The following is a 12,545-nucleotide window of genomic DNA, read 5'->3' as shown; positions in this document are numbered from 1 at the left end:
TTGGATCCAGAACAATATCTTCTAGATTACCAGATAATAGTTCTATTTTCACAGCTGAAGCTAACGCAATATTAACAGCTCTTAAATATATTCAAAGACACCTAAACATAAACAATATATAATCGATTCAGACTCTCTTTCTTGTCTTCAAGCGATTAATAATTTATCATGTAAATATCCACTTTTAATTGATATTATTGAATTGTTTAATAATCTTGCTACTGGCCAATACGACATCGTCTTCTGTTGGTTAGCAAGCCACGTAGGCATTTCTGGTAACACAATGGCTGATCTTGTTGCCAAGGCAGCACTCAACAAATCTGTGACACCACTTCTTATCCCATACTCTGATTACAAAGCTAGCATTAGAACCTACATCCGTGATCCGATGCAGAAAAAGTGGGACACCCAAGTAGGTATAAATAAATTACACGAAATGAAACGGTATATTGGTTACACCTACTTGGGCTGTCAGTCCAGATTTGAAGAGGTTATTTTAAGACGATGTCCTATTGGCCATACACGATAGACACATGCATACCTATTGAAAGGTGATGATCCTCCGTTTTGTATCCCTTGTGATGAGAGCGTCACGGTCAAGCATATTCTGCTTGACTGTGTTGAATTCTCCATCACAAGGGATAAGTATTATACAGTTAAAACAATCACGGATCTTTTTACCAGCATTAGGTCTCATTTAATTATTGGGTTTTTAAAAGACATTGATTTTTTGGCTGAATTTTGAAAACTTGTTGTGTAAATAGATGTTTTTTAATTATTGGAAGTTTGGATTAGTAACTTGAATTGTTGGTGGCTGTACCCTCAAAGGGGGTTGAAGTATCGTACAATTATTGTCCTCCTGAGAGGGTACATAAGTCCAAAAGCATTCACAGTAAATTTAAACTTTCCACTGTTCTTAATCGTAGTATATGTGTATTTTTAATTTTTGGCTAGATGTGACTAAATTGCTGACAGCTGAGGGGATGATGTAAATCTAACTAGGGTCCATGCAGGTAGCAAAGGTACTGTAAGTCCCCATGGCCCCTAGTATGGTGATCTACCTTCAGTTGTTGGCAATCTATAGCCTGATTTTATCTTGTATTGGCCGAATAGTGATATTAGTTTTAACTTTCCACACTAGTTTTAATCCGAATTGTGATATTCTAGTTGTTTTACTGTCCGTCGTTGACAGGTTTTTATAGTATCCATATATTTCATTTCAGTATTTAACGTTCTCGTCACGATATGGCTGAGATATTGCCGATGTGACGTTAAATATTAACTCACTCACTCACTCACTTATATCTTCGGTCGGAGATCTGTAGGACAAAATACGACCCTCGAGCATTATTAAGAAGTAACAATGTTTTCCCTCGAGGAATGTCCACGGGCCTTGGACCCTTGAGTAGTCCCCCTGGAAAACATCCATGCGTCTTAATGACGACCGCGGCTCATATTGTGTCCTATACGTATTTTGTCTAACTCGTATGTAACACAGAATTTCCAGAAAGTGAGCCCAAAGTGCCGCTCTGATTCTTTCGTCGAGAACTTCAATGCAAACCTTTCATTGCTTGCCGACATATTGAGTACAGGTGCATGGCGTGAGCGTTTTGCAATCAGAGAATTAAAGGTAATATTTGTTGAAGACAGAGTAAAGCATGACGCCCTGTGTGTTTAAACATCAACTGCCTATAGGATTACACCGCACTCGCGTCTGCAGGACAGGCACTGTATCATGGAGCAATGTGTGTAGGTAGATTTCCAAGAGTGAGAGTATGGTTTTACGCCGCTTCTAGCAATATTCCAGCAATACCACGGCGGGGGACACCAGAAACGGACTTCACACGTTGTACCCACTTGAGGACCTGTTCACGTTACGTCGATTACATGTCGGCTCGGCACTGGGATTGCTTGGAAAGTAGAGAATTTGTATTGTTTGTTTTGGAAACGCACCACAGCAATGCCATTTTAGTGCAAGACCATTATTATTCTCTCATGTGCGGATATTTATAAACATTCGTTTTCGTATGACGCATTATGTTTTAGATAATACATGACACATGTGAGTCGGAAACTCACTCTGCAATGAAGTTTTTCTTATAATTGAGTAGAGTTGTCTCGGTGCATTAGGAATCGTTATCAAAATTTATCATCCAAATCTGTGTTCCACAGGAGATATCGCTTGTATGAGATCATGTGATATCTCCAAGCATACCCTAACAATGCTATGACGTCATGAACCTGATGACGTCACACTTATGGCATCACTACACTGCAAGTCTAATGGTAGTGTACAGTGTTGCGGGATGTACATTTTTCATTGAAACCTTATGAAGAATGATTTGAAGATAAATAGAATCTCACCCGTGTGTCTCCTGATTTTAATTTAACTGAAGATCAAAAGAAATTTATCACTAGCTTTGGTGAAGTCGCATCATGTTGATATTGGCAAATATTTCCATTTCATCAATGTGTTATCACTCTTGCACAATTTGGAGGAGATGCATTGAAAAATTCATTATTTGCAGTTACTGATAAACACTCGGAGTGCATTATTACCCCGGTTAAGCCAATCTGCCTGTGAAGCGTTAGATGGTTAATGTGCTGACTCATACCACGGGTCACCCATTCACTGTTAGGCGAATGTTGAACACACTTGTTTGCCTAAACTGAGACCACAAGTGCCTTATGTGGTTCATTCTGGAGCTGGGCTGAACATCCGAGAGTATCAAGGTGCCAAACGCGGTCACCCATCCTATGATTACCGATGACGGACGTTGCTAACCTGATTTGTGACCATTCGTATCTTGACATAATATAGAGAAGAATCAGCGTGGTGATGCAAATATTCTCGACTCTTAAAATACCAGCAAATATCAACCTCATAATCAGAGCAACTACGTTTTATAAAAAGTGGCCATTCTATAGCCACGTTTCATTGATTCTTGTCTAAATATTAGTGAAAAACAGACTTAAACTAGATGTTTATGTTATGCTCTCAACAGTATGAGTATGAATATAAGTGTGAATGTTTTCCGTCTTTTCTTTTTTTATAAATTTTATTCAAGAAAATTCAGATTGTCTACCAGTGCGATTTCATACTTTATAAGTGCCATAGTATTCAAGGTCAGTTAAAACCTATTATTCTTAATTCTTAATCATAGTGTGTGTGTGTGTGTGTGTGTGTGTGTGTGTGTGTAAACATATATATGATCTTTGAATACCACCTATTATTCTTAATCGTAGTATGTATGTTCTTTTATTTGTGACCAAATTTTCGTACAATCTCCAGGGGCTTTCGGGATGGTCCAAAGGTACTGAAAGCCCCGTTGGATCCTGTTAGGGTGATCTACCTTCTGTTGTTTGCAATATATGGCCTCGTTTGTACATTGTAACGCCCTCTTTAGTTAAACTGTTTTAGACTTCATTACTAGTTTAATTATATGTGATAATCTAGTTGTTTTACGGTCTTTCGTTGACAGGTTTTACTAATTTAATTCTTAATCTTTATAAATCTATACCTCGTTTTAGTCACAATATGGCTGAAATATTGCCGATGTAACTTAAAGTCGTAACTCATTCACTCACTCAGTCTTTACAAATCCTGGAGACAATTACACATCTCCAAACACACTATTTCGACATCTTAAACATAAATGCTCTCATCCTTTCAAAATACATTCAACAACAAACAGATTATGTCGTGCACATATGCTGAACGCTATGAGTTTAGTTCTCTCTCAGATAAAATGTCAATAAGACAGCCAACCTGAGAACATTTAAAAACGACTCGTAAATTTAGCGTGCCAGAAAACTTCGTTCTGCCTTTTATTGAACTCTTGATACGACGTGGTCTCAAAAGTCACCGGGGTCGTCAGCAGTTAGTTTACTCTTTTGTACTCATAGATAATCTCATTTATCCCCTCAGAGACAGTGAGGAAGGATTCACCACTAAGGCTCCAAGAAATAGATGTAGCATAGTCCTCCTCAAGGTATGGCACCTTCATCCTATTCGTACTTGAAGTCAGGATAGTTTCCATCTCAGACTCATCTTCCACGTAGAAGTAGTAAATGCGATCTAGCATTTTAAAGACAAAGCCTTTTCCGTCTGGTGATATATCACCGCTTTTTGGACCCTTTGAGCTTGACCACAAGCTGACTTCGAAAAGGTACTTCGTCTCGTCACCGATGACCTCATACAGGACGTATGAACTACTGACTGAATCCATGATAAATATCCGGCCGGTCGGGGAAACCATTAAAGTTTCACAGTTGCTTGTGGTGGAACTGAAATACAGACGACCATTACATTGAGTATTAAATAAAATACTTCTGACAAATAAACGTATCTCATGGCACGTCCAGTGTGTCATGCCCGGGGTTTCATAGTAAATGTTGCGTTCACGTTTGCAGCATTAAATTTAGTTTCCTCATGCACCATGTTTTTGTCTCATGACGGCATGGATACTACCTTTCTTTCTACACCTAAATACCCGTTGAACAGGAAAATACCCGTGCAGAAAAAGATTATGACATCCTCTATTTTATTATTGTATACTTATGTTAAAATGTCTACCTGAATGAAGTTGTCACAACGCCTTCAGCGTCCTGGTCTGTTGATATGTCTTCGGGCTCCTTGAATGAATATATCTTGTGGACAGGGCCAGGTCCTGAACTCCCGGCATCCAGAACATGTATACAATATTCTTCACTCCCGAGTGAGCAAGGACCACATGCCATATCTTCCCAGTCGACGTTCTCCTTTTGCAGATGAATCTTTGAAATGCGTTGACCGTGGTTCCTGATGTCAATCACGTGAACGTAGGACTCGTAACTTGAGCGGTCATTGACATAGTACAGAATACCCGGATGTACTCGACTGGCACATAAACCGGAAACGTCGTCTCCTTCTCTGTCTCTTAAATAACCTGCGTACGAACGGCCCGAGAATTCTGAAATGAAATGCTGTTTGATGTTTGACTTTGATCATGGTTAACACATAATTATTTTTTCAAAGTTGTATAGTTCATATATCCGTATTAAAACAGAAGAATGGTAAAGCAGGCCGAGAACCTACAATAGTATGTATGTTGTCTAGGCTAATCGGCTGCTGGTTGAAGCATAAATCAGATACAGATATGCTGGAATCAATGGCACAATAGGTGTACATCACATGAACCTTAGGACAGTTTTCCTCGTCAATGGTACAGGGGAGATAAGTGAAAACATCATTACAACATTTTTAAAAAACTCGTCGGATCGCGATGTTGATGTTGTTAGTATTGAAAAGAAACATTAAGATCTTTTATTGGTAAATATTCAAATTGCCATAAAACGTCTACTTATTCCAGGAGTGTAGTGTATGTAGTACAACAACTAGCCGAAATCAAGCTAATCAACACCTCAGTTAATTTTAAGCTATGCAGAAGATTCACACCAAGTTACCTCTACAAATTTTGGGACATTCTTAATTTTGTCCCATCTGTATTTCTAACCTTCTGGTTTCCCTGTGAATATCTTTCCTTCTTGGGCTGACGAGGAACCTTCTGTGTTCGGGTTGTCTGTTACCGCAGCAGTGATCAGAGTTGGAAATCCAGTATCTTTCAAAGCCTCTAGCTCTTCAATGTCTGCGGTGATGTTGGCGATAGCTTCTTCCCATTTCGCCACCTTCTCTGCTCTTCCGGCGTTCATCTGCTCGCGAGACTCAGTGGTTGGTGCGTTTAATTTTAACTTCGAGAAGTCAATCGCCAAACCTGTTTCCAAGATCATCAGAAGAATCGTCAGTGAGAGATGGGGAATCATTGTAGGATACTGTCGACCATGTGCTCGACACTGTTTAGGACATTCGCAAGCAGGGCCTTTTATTGTCTTTCAAAAACGCTAGCGTGACATGTAATCGTGTTCAGGTTATCAGTGTCTCGTCTCAGTGTCATGACTAACATCTGGTTGATAAACATCTCTCATATTATGTATACATATATACATATATACATCCAGAAATACACAGTGCTTAATCTTATATATCCACTGTTATTGGTATATATATATATATTTATATATATAATATATATATTTCTGTGTCAGTTTGCGGATATTGATACGCGTTTTCAGTGTAATTTACTAATGTGGGGTAGTCTGGTGGTCGCCCGGGATCTGTTACCGGGTATACAGTGAGCAGCCTAATTGTGGTGCCCCCACCATGATACTACCAACGGCTGCTCACGCCATGCCCAGTCAGTCAGTTGCTATTATAATGCGTATTTATAGCATATATATGTCCTTATGTTTGCATGCACATAGGAGTACAGAGACATGAAGAATATGAATCTTTATATTTTGATAACGACATTACTAAAAATACCCCTGACAGGACTATGGTCTATTACATGTAGTTGAAGTAGAACGCCAGACTAAAGGTAAGAATACAAGGAACTTACCAACATATTCCTGCGTTCAGCGTTCCTAGAGATTCTAGTTGGTGTGAGTTCACCACGGTAGCTGCCCCAAGCAGAATGGTTTGGAATTCATAGGCTTTCGGCGGACGTCCGAGAGAAAAACCTCTCATTTGACCAAGAAACTTCGTAACTGTTTTTCTCAAGCCTCAGGTTTTAATATATACATAGGGGAAAAAGTAAAGCACCCCCAGAAGAAAATAGACAAAATGCATTGTTAGTACTCAGCAATTGAAATATCACTGACTATTTATACAAGAACAGTCTTTGGGCTGTATGTGACATGAATGTTCATGGAAGCCGAGCATTACGACTGAACACACCATGCACGTGAAGCTGAAGACCCATGATCTTTCCAACTTGCAGTATGATGTTGCCTAAAAATTTCACTATGTAATGGGTTGTTCTGTGATGGTTTATCATTTCCCTCAACAATGGCTCGTAGGAGGATATCAGAAGCAAAACGGTGGCAAATTATCGGTCTTCGTGCAGCAGGAATGTCCTTCAAAGCAATCTCAAGGCATACCGGCTACCATTACCCAGTATTAAGCAAAGTAATTCGAAAGCATGCTCAGACCAATGAAATCAAGGACCGTCCACGCTCTGGAGGACCTCCTGTGACGTCTCGTCGTGAAGACAGACCACTTATATGGCTGGTGCGACGTTTTCCATTTGCATCAAGCACAGTCCTGAAACATCAGTGGTTACTAAATCGCCAATTATTAAGCACTAAGACTGTCAAGAATCGGCTTAAAGCTGCAGGCCTTGCTTCAAGGAGGGCTATCAGGCATCCCCAGTTGACAAATGGCCATAAAAGACGGCGATTGATATGGTATCAAGCCAGATGGTACTGGAATCTAAGCTCGTGGAGGAAGATTCATTGGTCCGATGAAAGTCGGTTCATGCTTCATGCCAAAGATGGGCGAGTACGTGTTTGGAGGCGTAAAATACAGCCTATAGTGCCAAGAACATCATTCCCAATGTTTGTCGTCGACTTTGCGGTACCAACAGAGGGGCTGGAACGGAGGTGTCAAAGCAGCTGTGGGCGAGGTTGGTGATGCTGTCTATGGTGAGCTGGGTGTCCAAGTCTTCTATCCGGTTGACACCTCCTACTTCACATTCAATGGTAAGATATACAAGCAGATCCACGGTCTCCCCATGGGCTCACCTCTTTCTCCTCTCATTACAGAAATCTTCATGACCTCCTTCGAGGAAGCAGCCCTCTCCACAGCTCCGTTCCAGCCCCTCTGTTGGTACCGCAAAGTCGACGACACCTTCACCACCATCGCCTATGACAACGACCCCAATGAGCTCCTCAACCACCTCAACGACCAACATCCAAGAATCAAGTTCACCATGGAGACTGAGACCAACCAACACCTGCCCTTCCTCGATGTATCCCTCCACACCACAGACGATGGACTTAGAACCTCAGTTTACCGCAAGCCGACGCACACCGACCAGTACATCCACTACAACTCCTGCCACCACCCTCAGATCAAGCAAGCTATCATCGCCACCCTTACCAGACGTGCCAAAGCCCTCTGCCACCCCGATGCCCTAAACAATGAACTGGACCACCTCAGAAAGACATTCACCACACTCAACGGTTACCCTCCCCAGCTCGTCACAGCCACCATCAACAAGACCCTTAAGGACCGAGAACCCCGCCCCAAACCTTCTCCATCACCCATCAGAGTAACCATACCCTACCTTGGCCCCATCAGTCATCAAATATCACGCCTCATCAAGACCAAAGCCAGCATCGATGTCACCTTCTCCAGTGGCAAGACCATCAAGACCTACCTAAAAGCCAACGGTAAAGGACCCAGCTGTGAACACCCTAACCCGAGAGGATGCATCTACCAGATCCCTTGCAACTGTGGCGACCTATACATTGGAGAAACGCTGAGACCAATCAACACCAGAATGAAGGAACATCAGACCTCAGTCAGGAAACTCGACCAGAAATCGGCCATCTCTGAACACATTCTCAAGAACCCTGAACACTCAATTCGATGGGAGGACACCAGGATACTATCTACCAACAACAACAACTGGCGCCAAAGGAAACTGCAAGAGGCCATCGAGATCCGGAGACAGAAACCAGCCATCAACCGCGACCAAGGAGTGTACCTACCAAGTGCCTGGGACTTATTGATAAATTAATCTCATCTCCCTGTGTACATTCTATCTATGTAATTCATGTATAGCCAATCTACCCGAGTACATCCTTACCTACTTGTGTTTGTACATCATCAACCCTCATGTAAACATGCTCACCCTCTATTGTGTGTTATGTACATCATCCTATCATACGTAATGTATCACCATTGGCTTCCATCCTTATCCCCAATCATGTACATCGTCCTTACCCCGTATCTGTGTTATGTAAACATATCCAATCAACTGTAATGCATTACCATTGGCTTCCATCATTGTTATCTTAACTATCGGCTTCCTATCAGTGCTTGTTTATACTAGCTTTCGTTAACTCATTCCACTTGTTACTTTGTTATTGTTTTACCTGTACATATAAATACACCTCTGTATCCCTTTCTCAATCACCTGATGAAGGAGTAAGCATTAACTCCGAAACGTTGTGTTCTCTCATAAAGAAGTTGATATCCATAAAAATCTTCATTCTTATGTATTTTCACTTCTAAATGACATTCAAAGACTTGAGGATATACATGTTATTGACTGTAATTTGTTGTAGACACCAGATGTGAGTTTGCTGACAAATGCCATCATCACATGGTGACCAATAGATATGCCAGCTTCATAGTTTCAGCCCGCTTTCACTTTGATGAAAGATCCGTGGAGGTCACGGGGTAGAATAGGCCTTCAGCAACCCATGCTTGGTATAAAAGGTGACTATGCTTGTCGTAAGAGGCGACTAACGGGATCGGGTGGTCAGACTCGCTGACTTGGTTGACACATGTCATCGGTTCCCAATGGTGCAGATCGATGCTCATGTTGTTGATCACTGGGTTGTCTGTTCCAGACTCGATTATTCACAGACCGCCGCCATATAGCTGGAACATTGCTGAGTGCGGCGTAAAAGTAAACTCACTCACTTTGATGAAAATTCAGTCGTTAATTGCTATGACCTAAAAGCAATAAAAAGATTGTTAAGCAATCAGTTCAGGCGTTCCTGTATTCACAAATGTCTGCTCTTTCTCATCCTCGATATCTCCAGGGTCTACGGCACCCGTGAAGAGCCACCTCCTCGTGGTGGGTGCTGGGTAACGCTAAGTGCTCTTCTCCCGTGTGGACCCGGGACAGAATGTGTCCACAGCACCCCATTGCTGGTCGTAAGAGGCGACCAAATTGGGCAACCTGTTGGCCGTGGGTTGCGCCCCTGTGTCGGTGGAGGAGGGGATCCTGGTGGTTGAGGGCACTGGAACAAGGACTAGGTGATCCTGTTGCCCAACACACCACTTCGGCCCTAACTTCACCTAGACGGGTGGTTGAATAGGCCCAATTCAGTCAATCGGCTGGTCACGCCAAGCCCTGTGCTACATATTGTACTGTTGCACCAAAGTTTGAAAATTATACTTTGATATGTTTTAAAGTCTTGGCGAACTTTTGGACTCCGAATTTCAATACCTAAGTTAATGTCTGTTTTTGCCTAGAGTTGTATGCCAGAAGGCGGTGGCTCATGGGCCAATCTGGTGGAATCATTAATCTTTTAATTTTTCTACTGGAGTATATCATCCGGGTATCCTTGGTGCTGCAAGCTGGAGACCCGCTTGTTTTTAGCATTGTCCTTGTGATACTCCGTGGTGGGTGGGGAGCTCGGATGATGAAACTTATACACTTACTATGGAATACAAAACCCCCCTAAAACGAAACAAGCGTCAACTGGACAGTGATGATGATGATCGACGACCTTCAAACTCAAATGAATATTGGCCACGATTTCTCGTGATCGAGACACTTGACAAATCACCTCTAAAACTCAATCCTTTTGCGGTATCAAAAGGTGTGTATGGTATTGCTGGTGAAGTTTCTAACATAAAAAGGTTACGTACAGGTTCTCTGCTCATAGAATGTAGTAGAAAACAGCAGGCAACAAATTTGATGTCCACTGAGTTATTCGTTGGAATACCGGTATCAGTTACTCCGCATAGAACTTTGAACTCAAGTAAAGGCATTGTGCGAGACCGGGACCAACTGTTTGCCGATATGAATGAACTGGACATTGCCTCGGAAATGAAGGACCAAGGAGTAACTTTTGTGAAACGATTTATGACCCGGAAAATCTCTGAAAATAGACCAACAAATACCTACTTATTCCATTTTTCTTCGCCAACTGCTCCAACATCAATTAAAGCAGGATATTGCAATATCAACGTTGACATTTATATACCAAACCCTCTGAGGTGTTTTAAATGTCAAAAGTATGGACATGGTGTCAATAGCTGCACAAATTCCATAACATGCGCTCACTGCGGTGAAAAAACTCACGTGACTGAAGATTGTGATAGTAACTTTAAAAAATGTACAAACTGCACTGGCACTCATTCATCTTTTTCTAAAGACTGTCCATTATGGAAACAACAGATGGAAATAAACAAAATTAAATTCACCAGAAATATTAGTTTTGCTGATGACAAAAAGCTTGCTCTTCAGACCCCAGAACCAAATCAGTCATATGCCTCAGTTACTCGAGTATCCGCTGGAACGAGTCAAAAAACAACTGCACCTATGTCCACCTTTTCCACATCATGCCAAACTGATTTGACATGGGTTGACACTGATACACCTGAGGTATACTCACCTCACCAGTCAACACAAACGATCGAATCACAATCAAAAACACCAGTCACAGTTGAAGTTCAATCTCGGTCAGTGTCAAAGGATAAATCATCATCACAGTCTACCCCAACACTCTCTCTTGGAAATTATGGAAAACAGGTTTCAAAAACCAAAGTGAAACCAAACAATGATACTTGTAAGAAAAATCAGAGTGGCAGAGCCTCTAAAGGTGCAGAAGATAAGATCCAGATATACAATAGGTTTGGATCCCTTGAAGCCATGGACGTGTCCGAAAACATCCAGCACAGGGCACATAGTCTGTCACCCTCTCGAAAGTCAAGGGGTAGATCCCCAATAAACCCCCAAAGAAATAGTTTCTTCGAACATTTTACAGTGGAACTGCAGAGGCCTTAAAAATAATTTGCATGAGCTACATCTATTAGACCAAGACTTTCAACCGTCAGCAATCTGCTTACAAGAAACGCATCTGAAGCAGACAGATTCTTTAAACGTTCGTCAGTTCAGCGCATATAATTATTATTCTCCTGCTGAAAATAGGGCCACTGGAGGATCATCCATTCTTGTCAGAAATGGCGTTATCCACAGTCATGTGAAACTCACAACAAACCTTCAGGCAGTTGCAGTACGACTTACGTTGAACATTACACTTACTCTGTGTTCATTGTACATTCCGCCATCATCAACTCTTATTCTGGCTGATCTTCAGTCTCTCTATGATGAACTTCCCAAACCATGTGTACTCATGGGCGATCTGAAGGGCCACAACCCGCTCTGGGGGAGTGCGACCACAAACACTAAAGGTAAAATTATTGAAGATTTTATTTCAAATAATAATTTATGTATCTACAATGATGGTGCAGATACATATTTACATCCTGGAACAGGAACATATTCAGCCCTTGACCTGTCAATAACCGACTCCAGCTTACTTAATGAATTTGAGTGGTCAGTCCACGATGACCTTTGTGGAAGTGACCATTTTCCTACTATACTTAAACGTGTGACCCCATCTGATACTCTTCCATTATCCAGATGGAATTTTAAAAAGGCTAACTGGCCTTTATATACCATACAATGTGCTGACAAACTTAAACCTGAACATTTTATTGACGTTCCTGATGCTATCAAGTGCTTTTCTGATGAACTAAATAACATTGCTGATGAGTGTATTCCAAAGTCCTCTGCTGTTCCACATATCCGAAAACCATGGTTCAACGATGACTGCAAACAAGCTAGGAAGGCAAGGAAAAAAGCAGAACATTATTTCCGTCGCCATCCTATGGTGCATAACTTAAATAAATTTAAAAT

General features: G+C 41.5%; 1 protein-coding gene across 1 annotated transcript; it reads right to left on the bottom strand.

Moving 5' to 3' along the window:
- Window positions 1–3,881: 3,881 nt before the first annotated feature.
- Window positions 3,882–5,802, bottom strand: LOC137280996 (uncharacterized). Its single transcript, XM_067812166.1, has 3 exons — window positions 5,496–5,802; window positions 4,577–4,952; window positions 3,882–4,287 (listed from the first exon to the last, which is right to left on the bottom strand). Exons 1-3 carry the CDS (start codon window positions 5,800–5,802, stop codon window positions 3,882–3,884), a joined length of 1,089 nt encoding a protein of 362 aa, XP_067668267.1.
- Between the last annotated feature and the right edge of the window lie 6,743 nt (window positions 5,803–12,545).

Source organism: Haliotis asinina, chromosome 4, assembly GCF_037392515.1.
Source record: "Haliotis asinina isolate JCU_RB_2024 chromosome 4, JCU_Hal_asi_v2, whole genome shotgun sequence".
Classification (NCBI taxonomy): domain Eukaryota; kingdom Metazoa; phylum Mollusca; class Gastropoda; order Lepetellida; family Haliotidae; genus Haliotis; species Haliotis asinina.
This window is presented reverse-complemented; position numbering and strand designations above follow the sequence as displayed.